Below are 20,862 nucleotides of genomic sequence, written 5' to 3'. Positions count from 1 at the left end.
ATTAATCAGCTTCAAATTTCTGCTTTATTGCATCGCATTACGCGCAACTATTCAGCGTAATGCAAATCAGTACCGATTCGATCCGTCATAAACGAACGGTCCTTCGAAAACTTCATTGCACTAGTCACCATAAATTGTTCTCAATCACTAGCCAGGGGCATGAAGGTGCAACATCTACTGACTGCCACCGGAAGTGATGTTGTCCACTGCAAATGTGTCCAGAACAGCATTGGCAAGGGTGAGGAACGCGTGTGCACAATCATTTTACGACTAAAGCGACGCGGGTTTGTTTAATCCTTGCCATAGGCAATTATGTTCCTACGTCCCATAACGGACATGAACGTTGAAAGGGGACCCAAGAACGGGGCAAGGGCAGCCTCATTCGTACCGCTGCTTCCGCGACTCCTGCCGAGCTATGGCGTGGAAATGGAAATGCACGGAACGAAAACTCCCATCACTGTCCAAAGCTGCCTCTGCCTGCCAGCTTGTCTACTTGCATTTCCTGTCAAGCATCCTCTTGCAGGGCACGAGCTACAGATACGCTAGATGCTTTGTGAACCTCACCAACCACCAGCCAGTCTCGTGGTCATGTTGGCTAATCGAAATAAATGGCATAAATTGTCCCTACAGCCACGAGACTCGGCGAAGCGTCGTAGATGCACGTTGCATAGCTGTCCTTTTCGGCATCCCAGAGGAATTGGGAGATTGCTTTCAGGCTCTGCATATAGCGCTCGCCGATGGTGACAGTGACAATTATTTTGTACCTGCAAGTAAATCGGAACAGGAAGAATGAATCGTTGAAATTGTACCAGTCGCGCAAAAATACCTTCCCGCAGGAAATGAATTGCTCCGACGGTCGCAGCTTGCGCAAGGGCGTTATCAATCATACTAATATTGTTCCGTCACCTCCCTGGAGTCTTGTTTGTACGTAAATGTGTTAGGGGTGCCGATGGAAAAGACGACAAGTCCCACATGCGTTTAGCTTTATTACCTTTACACTCTGTAAGAAATTATTTAGCATACCGCAGGGAGTGCTGGCCCAGGCGATGCGAAGACAACGAGTACACAATCGGCATTACAACATACAGTACTTCGCGCTTGGCTAGCTACAGGAGGCATCAGCCCTGAACGCACTCGTCGTTTAGTTGTTTTTAACAACAACTTTAATAACTTGCATTATCCATAGCATCACAGCACGAGTATAGCGTTTTATGATTTGGCTACTCTCGCAGAATAAATGTAATTGGTTTATTATTTAGAAAGAATTGAATCAGGAATAAATTAAGAACGAACAAATAATCATTTTCAACACTTTTTTCATTGCTTTGGTTGTCAATTAAATAACTTTAAAAACTGTTTTTGAAATCGAGAATGGTTTTTCAATTTTACGCAAGTTAAAGAAACTAACTAGTACGCCATTAAAAAGAATGCTTTGAAAATAGAAATCCAATCCAGTATTCAATCTATTCAATTTTCAAATGTCGACCAATTTTCGTTTGACAAACGAACGATTTAAAGTAGAAAATCAATCACCAAACAATATCGCTATAAGCATCCGTGTGCTGGGAAAACTTCATCAACAAATTGATGGTTTCCTGGTAAATTTGACCAAATTTCCGAGAACGTCCTTTCATTTTCTGATCTACTTTTTCTCGTGGTGCTCAGGTAAATAGCAATTGTAACGGGCATTTTGGTGGCTTTTCCCGTGCCTAATCCTTCGAATATCGGTTCGAATGTTGTTTGCAGCAAATTAGGTAGCATCTATTTCGCATGAAACGGGATTGAATTGAAACTACCCATAGTATTCGAGATGCGCCGGATGGCACAGAAACACAGTGAGCATACGACAAAAATCTAAAACCAACAAGAACGAGCGAACAATGCGACGACATGTGGTACGAATAAAAAGGACACTCTATCCTTGCTCAGCGTAGGTTGTGCGTGCGTCGAATGTGCGCGTAAAATTAAAGTATCCTTCTAACAGAGTACGTACCGAGACACACACACCCTGCGCTACCCGTCTACGACCCGTCGCGGCCTCGAATATTCGCTAGTACACGAGATATGAATGATTATGTCACCAATTTACGACGCAACGAGGGATCGGATAAACAATTTTTAATTAAAAACCACGCACCGTTCGTCTAGCACCACTCCTGCATATGTAATCAGGGAGGGAAGCTCCAACGAAGCTCGTCCACCAAAGCGATGAAGTACAAAAATTGTCTGCAGACCGCAACCGACGGTGGAAGCGATACTGTGCCTCGCATACCCAAGGAGATAATGGTCTCGATTCCTTCTCGATATCGATCAATACCACGACGAACCGGGCATGACCGGCCCACGGTACATACCTGTCAAACTTAAGCTCCTTGACGCGCGACTTAATGTCCTCGCAGATCTGCTGGCACAAGGAGGGCGCAAAGTACGAGCTGTACTCCACGCCCTGCAACGACTTATCCAGTGACTCGCGCATTATCACTTCGCACGCCTCCCGGTTGAAAGGGTTACGCGAGCAGAGCCGGTACGATGGCAGGAACTTGCACACGGGCGGAATGTCCGACGCAATCATCGCACTGATCGGCGGCGGCAACGGTGCGTTCTGGATCACTTTCAAGTTGGTAATGGCGAGGCTCACCTTGCTCAGGCTGCTACTATTCGCCCGGTAGCGGTTGGTGATGTTCAGGGCCGAGCCCAGAAACTTTCCCGTTTTCTTCCGTGTCAGCGGAGCGATCACCGCGGCCACAGGAGCGTTGGGCGTAACGTTGGTGGGGCCGGCCGGCGCCGCACCAGGAGCCGGTTGGTTGCTTGGCGAGGAAGCCACCGGGGCAGCGGGTGGTGATGGCTGCTGTTGTTTCTTCCAGGGCGCAAGTTAATTAAGTCACCGCCGTTTTTCGCCAGGACGAGAAACGGGGACGATGATATGACGGAAAGTTCGTTCCGCGAACCGCGCGGCGATGTCGTGCAAGTCACCATCATTGTGCAGCATAAGCACGGGCGCACGGAAGTCATGAAAGGAGAAAAGTTTTAATCATCCTCCAGTTGTGGTCGGCTACGGCACACGAATGCAGTGGCGTCGAGTGGCGGCAACCGTCAAGACGAGCGGAACGAGACCCGTCTCGGAAAAAAAACAAATCCCTTTCTGGCCGACGCCGACGGTTGCCCCACTTTCCGTGGTTATGCTCTATCAACCAACTATCAGCTCGCTAACGAATTACCTCCATTATCAGTGCTCGGAAAACGGAAGGCTCCAACCAGAAGACTGCCACCAACCCGAACGACGCGACACCAAATGGCCAATGCTGGCCGAAGACGTCGATGCTTCCACGGCGGGAACTTCGTTGCATCGATTTCTGTGGGTCCGAAACGACACTCCAAATTCTAGCAAACAACTCACTCACCCCGTCGCGGCCAAATCCGCGGTGCGAGCGGTTGCCGGGTCGTAAGTTCCAACAACTGATGAGCGATTTACTTTTGATGTAAGAAGCTTGTTTGGTGTGCCGTGCCGTTCCGGCGACGGAGCACTTGGCAAACTAGTCGGCCCCCTGCTCGCCATCCTTGCCGATTCCGATGCCGTTCTGCTTTTGCCGAGCTACCGTAACGTATTGGCGACTGGATCCATATGGTGGGACATTATGGGCCGTGTTTGAATCGGAACCATTACGTTTATTGATGCGAAATAACTTTGAAACTCGCGTGCATAAAAAATCTATGTCATTCAGTCATATTCCATAAGGCCACGTTAACCCTTAACAGGTCAAAGCCGTCAATAGTTAGGTATGCAGCTAGAATAGGGGCAAGACGGAAACTAAACCTTTTAAAGAGCCTGAAACGGACGTATCTCTTTCCACACTGGCCTAGTTAAAGACAACGTTTAATGACTAAATAACAAAATTCTTCGAGGTTCTTCGTGTTTTTGTTTCACTTGACATCGTGTATCTACGAGCACATTTTTTCTCTTTACTCCCAAACAGCTCTACGTTGGCCTCTTTCAGATAGTAAACATTTTCTCATCACTTTAGTAGCCTACGCCATTCCATGGACTGTTCCTCGGTGCTCGTTCAATTGATTCGAGCGGTGAAGGTAGGTAGATTAATTATGCAGCTTTAGTAGGACGCTGAGTCGGTTAATTTTCTCTCCAGCTATTTTCTCGCCCCCTTATGCGGTGAACTAAACTTACGAACTCTCCAGCGTCTCATTAACCGGAATGGTAGAGAATTCAGGTACCCTAAGTGACCTTGAGGTTGAGCTTAACTGCAAACCCCGCGTACATGTAAAGAACATCGTGAGCCATCGTGGTGAAGGCAGCCCGAAATAAGCGAAAACTCATTTCGGTTACATAGGTATAACACAAACAAAAGTGCGACATTTGAGCAAGTCATGTATATAATGCGAACATGCCACGATGGCTCAACCCCACCGCAGGACTGATGCCCGACAGCAGACATCGAAATTGTGGAACAACTTACTTAATCGTTCCTCGCTTCCCCAGCGGAAACTTCCGTCGTTCGCATGTTCCAATTAATCGAGCGATAAAGCTGCTCCAGGACAACCGCTCCTCAGGTTCATTCACTTTCACCAGCCTGTTGGTTGGGAAGGAAGACTCCGTTTGCTGCCTTCCGTTACTCTAGGGTCTTTGCACGTGGCACCCCCTACGGTACCGCTATGGTGCCGCCAGTAACGAGAATCATTTAGGGATACCAGAGAACTTTGAGTGTCTCTTTCGGTAGAGTTGCGGTAGTCACGGTTTTTTTCGTATTCTTGGTCTTGCTACAAGCCACCAGATACTGAATTGGTGAACGTGCAAGAATCACAAAGTAAACAGCACTAGTTTGATCAATACATAAATTGGCGGGGAGTGCCTTACGTATGAGTAGACAAGTTTCTTCATTAACTGCGTACCGCAATAGCTTTCGGTTTAGTACTTGTGCTCTGTTACTGAATGAAGCAACGCCATTCTTACCATACGAAGTACACCAAGCAAGTGTTATTAACCTGCAAGTCAAATAATATTCAAAAGCGAGAATAAATCCTTTACAATTCAGAATTGCGTTTTCAACTTCAAGACAGTGCTTGTAGCATTTAATGACTTCTTGTACGGAAAGGTAAAAATTGGAAAACGAGTTATAAGACCACTACAATGGAGCCGCCTAGCCGTCTTCGTCAACCATCAACGATGTTTGTACGCGCCACAAAAAAAGCCTAACGGAAATTCTTCAAAACCCCCCTACAACTTTCAGTTCCATGCTGCGCTTCAGTTTTTGTAATTTTTAAAATCAATTGACCAAAATCGAGCCCAGTGGTTTAAGTGTGCATGTGCAACGAACTGTTCGTAATGCAACAAAGCTATTTTTCAAGAAGCAGAATAAAGAGCTGCAAGTAGTTTAATTATAAACTTTAAACATTCACTTCACAAAGAGCTCGTGCGATGAAAGCAAACAAGGCCACTCTCACGAAACTTTGCTCAACCACCGGTTCGACTAGAAAGGATCGGATTACTAGTCATTTGGAGCCAATTAAATCTCTGTGCTTCCCAGTGAAATTCGTTTGAATACGCTGTTCTTTATTATCCGTTTATCCTTAGCCGTGGATTGCTCGAACGTCTTCAGCAGACTTCATTAGTTATTTATGCTAATGAATTAGCTGAGTGATCCCGTTCAAAATATGCTGCTAAAACTGGCATTCATAATCTGCTGCTAGACAATAGTCGGGCAGATTTGACACAATAGCGCATTGGCACAGAAGGACAGAACTCGTACCGCTTCTCCGCGTCGGGACGGCAGGACAAGTCATCAAAGGAAAAGTTTACGGTTGCTTAACAGCGTAAATGGCCTGATGGGACATGCGATGCTGTCCAAGCATGGTAATTGCTGAGCATAGCACCGACCCAGGTTGTCAGTGATATGTCAGTAAATTGTTTGGCCATTAATGCATCACATTAGGTGGAACATGGATTGCACGACAGGAACATGGCACAACCCGATACCGTAGTAACGACCCTTAACAGTAGAATGCTGGTCCTTATTTGATGATCTGAATAAACGTTTCCGATAAACCATCACACAATGAACTCATCACTGCACGCACGAGATACACTGATGGTGATCACGAAAATAAGCTTTAAAATTACCAGGGTACAGTTTCCAACCACACTGTATTAACTCGTCAATGGCCGCACTTCGCTATGAACTGGCCTCTTCCAGTTACATGAACGAACTGGTTCGCTCTGAAATATTGCAAACATAAATACTTGGCCCATGTTTGTGCACCGCATGATGAATAATCGTGCCTTTTTTGAGTTGTGTAGCTGTCAGGTTCAGCTCCTTCTTTCATGGGTCCGCTACAAAAAAGTTAAAAACATCCAATTCCATTTTACGACATACGCATCCGTCGCATTGATGCCGGATCACCGCAGCAGCAGCAATGTTCAGCACGTTGATAATCGTTTGCTCTCGCCTTTCGGCCCCACTTTCTGTCACCCCATAGGCATTATGGAATTTTTAAAAATTGACCATTTAGCACGCGTTTCTCATCGCCCAACTGCACAACTCAACTTCCCGGGTTCCGGCAACGCCATTACAACCATTGTTCGGCAGCGTCCTTTACCAGAGGCGTTGCCGTACACGAGCCGTTGCCAAAGTATCGCAGCCTTTGCGTTGGGGTTTTATGGAAGTGCAAACATAGCAGGGCGCGGTGTCACGCGCACAGTGTACCCCAGTATTGAGCACACTTTCCCCGCTGGCGTACCGCTTCTGTTAAACCAACTACGAACAAAACAAGAGACCGAAACGTCTCTTTTCACCTCACTTCTCCGGCAATCCGTGTAATAAGTAATCACGATGGGGGTTAATGAATTTGTTTATTGTTTGTCCAGTGAAAGAATATCCTTGCGGAAGGGTCAGAATGTTGAAGACAACAGCGACAAGCGTAACGAAGGTTGCCGCTATGCGAAACGATGCTGAAACGGGGATTCATCGGACTGACCGGACCGTACGTTTTGGACTGTTCCCCCTCAAAACCCTCGTTTGCATTGTGTTTTTGTTGTAGGGATGTTTCGGAGCGAAACAGCATTCACTTCACCACGCAAACGATGACGGGTTCAGTTTGGGTAGGTCCGGACATTTTAAAATAAATGAAGTCATCATGGAGGATGTCCGGGTCCTGCTGAAGGCTTGTTTGCTCTCTGCAGCCACACACCAGACGAATGAATGGGAAAAAGTTTATCTTAAATTGATTCCCTCCACTGATGATAATGACATCGGCGAACAGGTCCCTTTATTAATAGAAGGGACCTGAAATCGACGAAACTGTGCCGTTCAACTTGCAACGAGCATGTTCCAAAATGTATCAGATTAGATTTTGAATAGAATTTAGGTTTGCCCTTCCAACAAAGTAAAAGCTATTGTTTGGTTTAATTTGTTCTGCTCAAACCAATAAGTCAAATTAGTTTCCTTTTACGAACGTGTTTACCGCTTTCGTTAAGTTACGAGTTCGTTCTTAGATTGCACTACAATATTTTCGAAAAAATATTCATCATTACACATTAAACGTAACGTAAACGATTCACGTACTTTAAGTTTTGAAATTAGATCTTCCGAAATTGGACTCGAATTCTTCTCTTCTTCTTCTTCTTCTTTGGCGCTACAACCGCTGTGCGGTCTTGGACATTTCTCATTTTTGTTTTTGACAACATTTCGGGCGTAATAGCAGCAATTTGTGGGATGTTAGCTTTCAGTTCTTCAATAGTCTTCGGTTTGCTGGCATACACCTTACTCTTCAAATAGCCGCGCAGAAAGATGTCAGAAAAAAATCAGCATTAATAAGCACGCACAGTTTTCACAGTGCTTCAAATAGAATGATTATTTTCAATGTACAGCGCTACAATTGTAGTCCGCTGTTATACCGTAAATTGATCCATGACTAAAATAGCATACATTGACGTTTTTGAATTTAAATCATTTGTCAAAATCGACTAAAAAATGGCGAACTTATGTGACATCTCAATCTCTAAGTCTTACTAATAAGGAACAATATATATAATATTTTACTAATGGACCTAGCCTAACCTATATAACCTAGCAGACCCGGCGAACTTTGTTCCGCCCCACAGGCAATAGGCCCTCGGTGATAGAGCAGTTGGTAACGCTCATCGCTGTCACGCAGTCGGCCATAGTTTCGATTCCCGATACCGGCGTGACAGGGGGATTGGCGCGGGACCAACAACCCCGCCCGTAAAAATAAACCGTTACAGAATGCATCAGAGATTAACTTTGTGGTGCAGGCTAAGACCGCTCAGCGGTTGTTGTCCAACAAGAAGAAGAAGAAACATAATACGTAAGGATAACTATAATAAGTTTGTCTTCATTATATTGTCTGTTAGTATAAAAATAAATAAATAAGTAAATACCTTCAATGTCGGTTTAAATCCTCGTTCTTTGACAATCTTTGCCGTCATTGACGTCCATGACATCATTTGAAAACATTCATTGTAATGTCGAATGTTTCCAAGAAAATGACGTGATTCGGGTGTTTCGCCGGGTGTTTCGTTATGAATGCAGAGGTAGGTTCTGGTTTCGGAGTCAGTAATGGCAATTTCATTTTTCCACTACGCCAACACAGTCCGGGGGTTTCTCCGGAAAATTTCAATGTGTTGCATTTTTGGCAATGAACGATCATTGACCCAATGCGAACGCTCTTACTGGTTTGTTCATTATATTCGGAGCCCCGATAACAAGGAGCGGTGCTACGAGCCTAATTTTTTTTTTGTTATATTGGTACACTCTTCAAATGAACGTATGTGAAGTTGCATTTCAATCGGTCACTGAATTTTATTTTTTACAAGCCATTTAGTATCGACATGTCACATGTATTTTTTAAAACTGTTTTGACGTCATCATTTGATGAAAAACGCTATTCACGTTAATTTTTTTTTGGGTTTGAAAAGAGATGGAAGTCGCTAGGGTCCAAATCTAATGAATACGGCGGATATTCCAACAATTCCAACTTTAGTTCATGGATTATTGCCATTTTCAAATTGCTCTTGTGACACTGTGCATTGCAATGATGAAAGAGGATGTTTTTCTTCTTTAAATCGGATCTTTTTTCATGAATTTTCACTTTCAGTAGGTCTAGAAAGTTATAATAATAATCAAAATTTATTGTTTTACCAGTTTGCAAGTAATCCGCTAACAAAATTTCATTCGCATCCCACAAAACTGATGCTAATTTCTTTTTAGGCAATTTCTGGACGAACTCGTTTCGGAACCGACAAAAAAGGTTCACACAACTCGTTATCCTCTTGTTTTGATTCAGGATTATGGTGATAGACCCAATTCTCATCCATAGTGATGATTCGAAGCACAAAATTCACTTTATCTTATCGAAAACGCCTTAAGTGTTGTCAAGAAAGATGCAATCGAATGCGTTGTTTGCGAATGCAGCACCCATTTTTCAAACAGCTTTTAGGAACACAAAACTTCAGTCAAAATATTAATTAAACAGCTCAATGAGATGGCTAGGCCTTTTACTAAATCTCTGTAAGTGATTCGACGATGTTCCAATACGATATCCTGATTATTTTTTTTCGATTTCAGGTGTTGTGTCTGTTTTTTGGCGTTTTTGACATGGCTCGCCTTGAAGGCTAGTACGACCACATTTAAACTAAGAAATCCCTCTTTTAACCACCAAATTAGAGGTGAAGAGTTTTTCACACTTTCAACATTCGTTCATAAATCTCCTTTACTTTTAAACCTACAAAAAAAAAATAAGTCACTGTACGATACTTGATTTTTTCCATTGTAAAAAATACACACTTCGATAGTAAATGGCTTGTAAAAAAATAGTTAATTGACCGATTGAAATGAAACTTCACATACGTTCATTTGAAGAGTGTACCAATATAACAACAAATTATATATACAAAAACATTATATATACCAACATATAACAAAATTAGGCTCGTAGCACCGCTCCTTGTTATCGAGGCTCCGAATATAATGAACAACCTAGAATGCTCCCTGTACTTAGCGATGCAATCGCACCGAGAGGCTGCTCGATACAAATAAGCCTCTTCTTCTGGAACAAACGCTGAGCGAACATTCAAATCAGTTTCTCGTAGAAAATTATGTACTTGTTGATCTCTATGTTTCGCTCGAAAACTTCGAGCCGAGCCGTTTCACATGCAATTTTATGTTCTTCTTCAGTCATTTTATTCGCAATGTTTCGCCTCCTTTTTGCACTACGGTTTTGTTGGGAAAGATTCGACCGTCTTTGTGTTTTTTTCTTTTGTATTATAGATACTTTGAGCTGTAATCGCCTAACATTCGTCTCCTAACCGTCTTGGTGTGATTGGCGTCTTGGTTCGATGTGTATGATAGCTTATCGCATCTAACGCAGTATAGATTATTTGGTCAAAGTGTAAACAACAACTTTTTTAAGCATTTAAGTCAAGTTTTGTGCCTGATAAAGCGTTTTTGCGGGGAGTACTTTTTGATTATTGCTTGCACGGTAGAAAAAAAAGGGTGGGATATGAAAGGTGTGGTGTACTTTGTACATCACGCAAGGGTCAACCATCATGCTGAGGAAAAGGCAAAGAGTGTGCGTTTCATTGACAACCTACGCTATGTTTAAAAAGGCAGCAATACCCGTGCGAAGAGCAGTAGTACATCACCAACAGCGATGTCGAATGTGCCTCGAAAGCTATCGCGGGAAGTGTCTCTCGGTTATGAAAGGCTTTACGGCTTACAACTCACTTCCCCGATGTACGAGCTGATGGATGTTCATACGGTACGTGATCTGGCCCTTCCACCACAATCCCTGGCGTTCCCCGCTTAGGCGAATCGTTATTGCTATCTGCAAGGGCTGGAGATCGAATCGTATTCGTCGGCGGTTCTGAAGATGGTGATCGGGATCAACCAACTGTCGGTGGGACATCCCTTAAGGAGTGTCGAAGGAGGATTTGACGAACCAATAGCGTCGCTGACGCGATTAGGATGGGTTGTAGGCGGTCCCCATTTCGAGGCAGCGGCGAATCCGGGAACCAGTGTGCTCGGTGAGCCTACAACAAAAGATGAAGAAAGATCCCGAGTTAACTACGAGGATGCGAGCCAAAAGGGGAGACTACATACGCCGAGTGACCACCGACGAATTGAGCAGGAAAAGCAGCGGAGATTGGTTCCTGCCAATTTTTCCGGTCTTCAACCCAAACAATCCTGGAAAGATACGAATGGTCTTCGACGCGGCGGCGAAAGTGACTGGCGTAAGTCTCAATTCGTTTCTTTTGGCCGGTCCCGACTTACTTGCAGGTTACTTACTTGCAAATTCCGGGAGTTCCGAGTCGGCGTGCTCGGCGATATCGGTGAAATGTTCCATCGTGTAGCAATGAAACTGGAAGATCAACGGAGCCAGATGATCCTCTGGGAAAACGACGACCCGCACAATGCACCAACGGTGTTAGCAATGACCATCATGGCCTATGGCGCTGCTTGCTTGCGGTCGACGGTATCATCAACGAGCACTACGTCGACGACTTCGTCGTGAGCACGGAGACCGTACAAGAAGCCACGCAGCTAGCAAAAGAAGTCAGGCAGATTCACGCGCGGGGCGGGTTTGAAATCCGTAATTGGATTTCCAACTCGATAGAAGGGATAAAAGAGATGCAACCCATACCGACACCAGAACATCTGGTCAACATGGATCATTCTCCCGGAACGGAGAAGGTGCTCGGTTTGTGGTGGGAGACGTTGAGCGATACGTTGACGTTCCGATTGTCGATGAAACTTTAAGGCAACTTACCGGCGCAAGATGAAATCCAGACGAAGCCGAAGGTTTTCTGTACGCTGATGAGTGTATATGATCCCATGGGACTCCTGCGGCACTTCCTGATTTACTTCGAAGTGCTTTTGCACGAGATCTGGCGCGCTGGACACGGATGGGATATGACTACTTGGATGATCGCTCAATGCAAAATGGATATCGTGGATAACTGTGTTGCCCATCAGCGTCATCAGCGAAATGGAGATGGATTCCGACGCAACTCAATGTGGCGGACGACGGAACGAAATGGGTGAAGCCAACGGAGTATTTACCGTCTAGTCGCTGGTTCTGTGAACCGGGGTTCCTCTGGAAACCAGAGGCAGATTGGCCCGCACAAGTCACGGTGGCTCAAAACGTTTACGGGGAAATGCGAAAGCACTTTCTACATCAACATGTCGTCAAGCCAGTGACTCGTTACAAGCGGTTACCAAGGTGGAAAAGAATGCTCCTGAGATTCCTCTAGAACACGCCAAAGAAGAAACGAGAGATCGGTCGGCTGATGCAGCCAGAGCTGGAGAAAGCGGAGCGATGTTTGTTTAGGCAAATACAAAATGATGCACACGCTCCCGAAATCAGCATGCTGAAAAGGAAAAATGATGAAAGAAGTTTAGTGACCCACAATATTGGGAAACATAGTCCGCCAAATAAATTAGTACCTCGCTTGGACGAGCACGGTGTGTTAAGGGCATGTAGCCATCTCATCCGCTGCAGCACAGTTCATAGAAAAATTCGTTCGCCCATTATCCTGCCGCGGGATCACTATAAGACGGCACTGTTTTTCACGGCACAGGATTTTTTTTGTGGTACAGGAATTTCACATTGAATCACGGTGCAGTGCTTGCTGCCAGAAGTGCAAAATACAACGAGCCGTGCCAGAGCCACCCTTGATGGCCAACTTTGTAAAGCAACGCCTCGCAGCGGGTCAGCGGGCGTTTTCCTTCGTTGGTGTGGATTACTTAGGTCCTCTCCAGGTTGCTGTTGGACGACGAATGGAGAAACGTTAGGGGCGTCATATTTACCTGCATGACGTTCCGTGCGATGCACCTCGAGATCGTACATTCGTTAAACACCTCCTCGTGCTTCATGGCAATCCGTCGGGCGATGTTTACGAGCGACCAGAGTGAGAGAGAGGATAAAAGCGAGCGAGGGAGACGAGAAAGGGCTTTTTTACGCTCCACCAGACAAGAAAAAATAAAGTAATTTTTTGTTGCTGCACGAGCCAGCTTTAACATAAAATACGAACCTCGGGTGTTTAAAAGTCACATGCGTAAGCAAGAAATATGTGAATTTTTAACAGTTATCATCAGCTTTCTTGATGAATATTCCTAGGTCATCATCCACATTGGCACTAATAGAATGAGTGTCAAAACAAAGTTAGTTATGATAGAAGTACACACAACTGGTATTCCAATTAAGACAGTTTGTTTATTTCTTTTGATTGTTGTATTATAAACTTCTAAATAGATTCAGTTTAAATTGTTTTCTTACTTTGTTTCAATAAGTTAGTTTAGTTTCCAGAACCTTACTGTCCGGTGTTTGTATCCATGGTGTCCTTCAACAATTACTATTTCGTTCGATTGATCCGCATTTCCTGGGAGGAGTTGTATGTTGTTTAACTACGACAATATACGATGACTGTTAGTGCAGATAAAGTCTTTCATTGCACCCTTAGTGAACAATTTCCTTCTAGTATGGACGTGGGCATGCTGATAAGTAATGCACTCATGCCTGTAGAAAACGAACTAAATATGCTTCAGACGCGCGCTTGGTGGCATGTGGAAATTCTATTTCTACTCTACAGCGCTGCACATGGCGTTGTTTCCACTCAGTTTGTCTTAGGTATGTTATAATATGGAGTATGGAAGTATGGTGTGTTCTGGTGTTAGGTGATCGCGAATTAAACCACACGAATTTTCAACCGCTGAGAAAATGAATTCTAGTTGGGCTGTTTATTGTGACACTACAATAAAAATTTGTGATTGATTTGTGAAAATCGGAAAAGCATTCATTGTTGACAAAACACACAACAGAAAACTCATCACTGTCTTAGGGCCCTATTATGATTCTCGAACCCGATCACGAAATTCACTCAAACATTCATTAGAGTTCATTTTGCTATCGCGGCAGTCGTTGAGTTTCCGTAGCGTGAGCTTTCAACTGGATGAACTTTTTTACGATCTATCAAGTTTTCACCGCATTATGTTTTTCAATAGGGTACTCGAATTTCACAAACGGGCTTCCGTCAACTTTTTACTACGGAAAGAGCCCTTCTGTTAGGATGTCTTTGATTTAACAATCAGTTTTTATTGTTTATGCTGCGCCGTGCAAAGATAATGTTATTTTAAAAGATAGTATATATTTTGGTGATGAAACGTAGAAATCATCAGAAACGCGGAAATCGTTAAAAAATTTCAAAAATATAATAGAAAGAATCGTACACACATCTGAACTGCTATCTGTGTATGTGTATCTGTGTGTGCAATGTTTAAAAAAATTCACCAGAATGACAGTTCGTACTCAACGAGCTTGACAAGCTTTCACATTTATGCTTTTTAACACATTGTAGCATATTTAGCACTCGGGGTTTCTCTAATTGAAAACCGTGAACCCGGCAAACGAGTTCGAGTATTTAAAGGTAATCATTACAACTCGGACAATGAGGAAAAGGTAAGCATTCTCGCATTCGCACTCTGAATTCCAGATAAGTGGGATTGCGAGAGTTGGACACGTTGCGAGACTTATGAAATGTCTAACGGTAAAGATGTTGAAGGTTAAGATTTGTACTTCAATTGTTTTTCACTCAAACTTGTAGTTTGATTTCATTCGCTTTCTACAAGCATTAATGAATTGCTTATCAAAAACACCCACGTATGATCAAAGGGAATGTCATTAATTACTTGACTGCATTTTCCTTTTTGTTTTTTTGCTAACAATTGTTTTTTTAAAATCTTGGCATTGTTTAACTTTTGTTTTTGCTTTATTTACGCGCATCACCGTTGACCATATTTGCTTGATAATATTTTGCTTACATGCCTTTGTAAACAGTGTACTTGCAACAGACTTGTGACAACGTACGGACTGCAAATGATGATAATTATTTCTGCATAGAACTTTCCTGGGCGGACTAGAGGGACACAATAAATTCATATAAGCTATCATTGCCTGTCATAATAAGCGCTTTTCTTATCTATAACATAAATAAAGGCAAACGATTGATTGTAAAAAGTGGGGAGTTGGAAATGTATTCAAAAAACTTATATTATTACAATATTATTTTCATGACGTTTCAAATAATTCTAACAACAATTCGTAATCACCAAACGCACAACATATAGCACCTACAACATGAACAAATTGCACTGGTCAACCTGCAACAAAAAGTCATTTTGCTTTTCAAATGTGCTTTTCACATTCACTCACTTTTTGAACATATCTTACACTTCAGCTAGCAGAAACCCATAATTATGTGTGTCTTTTGTGATTTTTTGCTATTTAGTTATTTACTGCCAGTTCTTCAAGGTTTTCTACCGACGGAGCATCCTTCCTGGATTGCACGGATTGAATTGCATCGTTATATTATTTCTCTTAAAGTATATTTTTGTTAAGTTGCAATTTATCGTTAGCTCAACGCATTTCGCAGATTTGCACAAAAATATGAATATTTCTGCTCTTGCTGAACCTGTTCCCGATTAGACCTTTCCATTGTACCACGCCATTTTTTGCACATGGATGATTTTTGCGATTGTATAATATTTTTTATAAAAGGGAAATGTAGTCAGGATACACTTTTCCACATAAATCACAATTATAATAAGAAATGGCTTGGTTTTGCTATCGGTTTTATACGTCCACATATTAATATCTATAAATATATGTATAATAACTTGTAGAAGATTTCATTTTAACGCCTCAATAGTAAAATACTTCCGAGTGGACTATGATTGATATCATTATCTATCTTTATCATGGCTGGCCTTTACTTAGCTCAAGATTTCCTCTGTCAACGACATCGCCTTTACTCCGAAATGTTAGGATTATGCATTCTACCATTATACTTGTTCGCATTTGCTACGTTCGAGCTATCTTTGATAATGCGTGTATGATAGTATTTGGTATCGTTATTTATGGCACTAAACACGTACATGAGATTGTTGAATAAATATAAACTTTTGCATACGGTAGTTTTTTCTGTTCTCATCGTTTTCAGTAAAACGTTGCTGCACGCAACCATCAACTTTTCTTTTGTTGTCATTATCAATTCTCCGCTGCATTGTTTTATCGTTTCAGCTTTTGCTTTTCTTTGTCTCTAACCAAATAAAACTATCCTTATAATCGTTTCTTTTTGCACGTTCCAGGTGGTTACTACAAGCTGTTAAAGGTAGTGCTAAGTAGAAGATACAAGCACAACATTGACGATTCGTATGTCCCCTCAATTGCTACCAGATTCTTTTTGACGGTATGCTCTTCCGGTCAAAAGCTTGGCGTTATGCTCGAGTACACAAACAGCTCGAGCACAAGAAGCTAGTGAAAGTATACCACTACTGACGCTACAAGGTTATGTTGAAAAAAGGTTTCTATGTTTTCTACTTTCTTGATTTGCTCATATCATAAGATCATTTCCATCAATGAATGACTTTTCCAGCTTTCAATACGAACGTACATAAAATCATTTTAATTGCTTATAGTTTAATGCGATGCTTTTACAGTACGCAAACAAGTACGCAACTAAACCATAAAACGCGTGGAATTATTGCAGTCACCCCGAAAAATCAACATAACGACGCACCAGATCGTGGTCTTTAACAAAGTCGTCAACTGGATGGTAGGGATAATACCGCAAGGAGAAAAAGTAGAACAGGAACCAAAGAATATGGGATATATGAAGGACACGAACTACAACGAGATAGAAGTAAGCCGCGTCGGGAATTGTCGAACTTCAACATTGAACGTAATTTACGTCATTACCGGTCCCAACCCATTAGACGACACTAGGCTAACAGTGCGAAAACAAATACAGGTGAAGAAAAATCACAAAGGGGGAAAACAGGAAAAACAAAGCAGAGAAGACGAACACGGTAAAGATAAAAAAATAATGAGAGAAAAACAAACGGAATAACATGATAAGAGGATCATTGCGAATAAAATGATATAAAGCCGCCAGCCATAAAGCCGTTTCAATTTCGACGTGATATATAAACCAAGCAGACAAAACCCAAATGCCGACTATTGTTGAAGAATCCTGAGCAATTCAAACCGAACACATGTGAACAAGATATCCACGTACGAGGGAAAAGACAAGGTTGACGAATTTGAACAATACGCGATCAACCAAATACTACAATTACCAGATCAGTCAAAATCAGTCAGTCAAAATGAAAGGATTAGCACACTCGTTCGTGTACTGGCCTGACCAAACGCGGACATCGAATCAACAGCAAAATCCTGCGCAGAATGCTCAAGGCACGCCACAGCACCACCACAATTCAGCAGTCACCATTGGGAGTACCCCAAAGGACCTTGGGAACGCATACATATCGACTACGCAGGACCATTGGCAGGTTCAATGCTGTTAATAGTGATCGACGCACACAGTAAGTGGGTTGAGATCAAAATAACCCGAAGTACAACTACTTCAGCAACAGCCAAAATTCTAGAGGAACTTTTCGCAGCGTACGGAGTACCGACTACATTGGTCTCTGACAACGGACCTCAATTCGCGGCAGAAGAGTTCAAATAAATGTGAAATACCATAAATTATCAGCACCTTTCCACCCATCGACGAATGGACAAGCTGAACGGTACGTGCAAACCGTGAAGAAGGCCCTCAGGGCCATGGGAACAGTGAACCAAACCCTCCAGACGAATATCAACCAATTCCTTCTACAATTCCGGAAACCACCACACACCGAAACCGACGAACCACCCGTCAGCGTTAGCGTCAGCGAGTCGAGTCTCCAGCAGAAGAAGCCAGTTCTTCTCCAGCCTTCGACCAGAGTAGATCGTTCAACAGTTCGTTCAACAGTTCGTTCCCAAAAAGAAAGAAATAAATTTGTTAAGTTTTTAAAAAAGACAAGCTCGACACAAAAGACTTAACTATATAGTTATGTGCCACACATACCAGTACAGACCGACACCGCGAGTACAGACGATATGAGTCGCGTCGTGGCAGCCGCAGAGAGCGGACGTGTTTTGCGAAGACCGCGTGGGTCTGTAAGTGCAAGTGAAAAGGAAGAGTGAAGAGCGAAGCCATTCGCGAAACCATTTGTGCGAAAGAAGGAGAAGGAGCGCGTGGACAGTGCGAGTGTGTGCTGGCGGCGGCGAGACCAACCGACCGTTGGAAGCCAGCGAAGCGGTGTCGGTCGGTTACATGTGACAGGTGACAGGTGACATTTGGCGGCAAAAGTGGCCGAAAACGCGGCAGGGGCCAAGGAACCTTTGGACGGCTAAAGCGTGACATTTGGCGGCAAAAGTGGTGTCTGTTGCGTTGCGTCCCCTAAAATCCGTCATGTGTGTAACATTTGGACCGCGAAACAAGGGCAGAGCCTCGGAGGGCCATTGAAATGGCCCCTCCGAAGGCAAGAGATATGAAGACTGCCGTGGCGACTGCGGCAGACGTTGGCGAGTGCGAGGGAGAGAGCACTCCTAAAGCTCGGCGATGTGGAGTGGTCACCCGTTCGACAGGGAAGGGCGGTAGAGGGGCGCTGGGCTGTTCTGGCGCGGATCGCGGAACGGACACCAGCTCCGAAAGTGACGCCGATGTCACAATCGTGGAGCGGAGCAGCGGAGCCAAGGCCGATGTCAGGGGCAGGGCTAGGACCGGGCCAATTGCGATGGCAGGGGCAATGGCGTCCGCTGGCTGTGGCGAGTGCGCGGCTGCCAAAATGGAGGCAGCAGCCGCAAACTTGAAGGCAGAGGCGGCCAAGGCCGATTCGGCAGCCCTGCGGCGAGAAGTGGAGGAGTTGCGGGCAATGCTGGCGGCGGCACTAAGCGCAATCGAGCAGCGGCAGCCAAAGCAACTGCAGCAGCAGCAGCAGCAGCAGCAGCAAATACCGCGGCAGCAACAGCAGTAGCAGCACCAGCAGCAGCAGCAGCGGCCGCGCCGGCGACAGATGCGGCAGAAAAAGCAGCAGCTTCAGCCATCGCAACAAGGGTGGCAGCAATTGCCGCAGCAACAGCAGCAGCAGCCGCAGCAGCAGCAACAGCGGCAGAATCAGCAGCCTCAGCAGCAACAGGAGCAGCTGTACTTCGAGGGGGAGGCTCACGAGTGGCCGGAGGTCCCTTGGAGCACACAGCTCAGCAAGAAGCAGCTTCAGCAACTGCGAGAGAAAAGAGGGTGGGAAGCGGGCCATGCTGCGCAGCAGCAGGAGCAGCAACAACAGCAGCAGTCGATGGGAGCCAAGCCGTACGGGAGGCACCGCCCGCGGAAGGACCGAATCCGCGTCGCTCCGGCGGAAGGCAGCACCTATTTGGAGGTGCACCGGCTAGTGCGCTTTGCCCCGGAGACGGCTACCTCGGAGATCAAGGAGATCGCCGCCACGGTCAACAAGGCGATCACCCGAGTCACCCGTGTAAACGGCGAGCTCGTAGTGGAGCTCCGCCGAGACGCGGACGGAGCAGCTGTGTGCCGCAACATTGAGGCACTTACTGGAGCGGCGGCAACGGTCCGACACAGCACGGAGATGGCCGCGCTAGAGTTCAGCGGGGTGGACCTGTCGGCCACAGTGCAGGACGTCTGCGACGGCATGTGCAAGGCTGGCGTTGTAGTACCAGCCAGCGCGGTCATGATGTCGCGCAGACAGAATGGCCTTCACTTTGTGCGCGTCCGGCTTCCGATCCGGGAAGCAAAGCCACTGGTGGGTCAGAAGATTGACTTCTGCTTCACCAGATGCACGGCGCGACTGGCGGAGCCAACGCCACGCGAGCAACAGCGGTGCTTCAGATGCCTCATGCGAGGACATCTGGCCCCACACTGCCGGGCAACGGATCGAAGGGACTGCTGCTACCGGTGCGGCGTAGCTGGACACAAGGCAGCAGCGTGCACTGCTGTCGCCAAATGTCTGAACTGTGGGGGACCCCATGCCACGGGATCCACCAACTGTGGGACCGCACCACGACGATGACTTGTGTACTCCAAGCCAATCTTAGGGGAGCAGGGGTGCGCTAGCAACCCTGCATCAGATTGTAAGCGAAGAGAACGTCGACGTGGCGCTGGTATCGGAGCTTCCTTACAGTCTGACGCACCCGAGGTGGGTGGTGGGCGGCAATGAGTCGTGCGCAATTGTCACCGCTGGCACCGCGACCTTCCAGAGGACGTTGGCAATCCAGGAAGGGCTAGTGGTGGCAGTTGTTGGTGGCGTCGTATTTGCCAGTGTATACGCGCCACCGCGGCTCACGTTGGCCAAGTACCGTGAGCTGCTAACGGCAGTAACAACAACGTTGCGCCTCCACAATAGAGTCGTGCTTGGTGGGGACTTCAACGCCCATGCGGAAGAATGGGGCAATCGCAGGACGGACGCGCGCGGGAATGAGCTGCTGGCTGTGGTGGCGGATCTCGGCCTCGTCCTAGCCAACCGGCGCGACGAGAGCGGACAGTTCGCCCACACCTTCCTGGGCAGCGGTGCAGCAGCAGGATCGTGCATCGACGTCACGTTTGCTTCGGCGAACCTTGTCATCAAGGAGTGGAGGGTACTGCACAACAACCCCGAGTCGGACCACGCGGCGGTGCTCTATGAAGTGGTGTCGTCGTCATCGTCATCATCAGCAGCACTACCAACGGCGAGGGAAATGGAGGCGGCAGACGGCCACGAGATTCGCAAGTGGCGTATCCGGCAATTCGACAGTGAAGCGTTCCGGGGCGCGTTGTACTGGAACAACTTCGCCGATGTTGAGCCGGATGCCGATGCCGTAACCAACGCCCTCAGCAGATGCTGCGACGAGACGCTACCAAGATGCAGCTTGCGCCCGTCGCCGCGACGCAAAGCTGTATACTGGTGGAACGACGCTCTCGAAAGGCTGCGAACGCAGTGCATACGGACATGGCGAAGGCTG

At 45.5% G+C, this 20,862-nt stretch overlaps 1 protein-coding gene across 1 annotated transcript; it reads right to left on the bottom strand.

The window, feature by feature from the left end:
- Positions 1 to 595: 595 nt before the first annotated feature.
- Positions 596 to 3,224, bottom strand: LOC131215429 (dynein light chain Tctex-type 5). The gene is made up of 3 exons (XM_058209818.1): positions 3,219 to 3,224; positions 2,355 to 2,857; positions 596 to 764 (listed from the first exon to the last, which is right to left on the bottom strand). The coding sequence occupies exons 1-3, from the start codon at positions 3,222 to 3,224 to the stop codon at positions 596 to 598; spliced, it is 678 nt and encodes a 225-aa protein (XP_058065801.1).
- Positions 3,225 to 20,862: the final 17,638 nt, after the last annotated feature.

Source organism: Anopheles bellator, chromosome 1, assembly GCF_943735745.2.
Source record: "Anopheles bellator chromosome 1, idAnoBellAS_SP24_06.2, whole genome shotgun sequence".
Classification (NCBI taxonomy): domain Eukaryota; kingdom Metazoa; phylum Arthropoda; class Insecta; order Diptera; family Culicidae; genus Anopheles; species Anopheles bellator.
This window is presented reverse-complemented; position numbering and strand designations above follow the sequence as displayed.

Bases quoted from the DNA above. Each gene is read 5' to 3' on its own strand.
- LOC131215429 (XM_058209818.1), bottom strand. The intron at 765-2,354 runs GTATGTACCGTG...ATTTACTTGCAG, and splicing joins AAGGAGCTTAAGTTTGACAG to GTACAAAATAATTGTCACTG.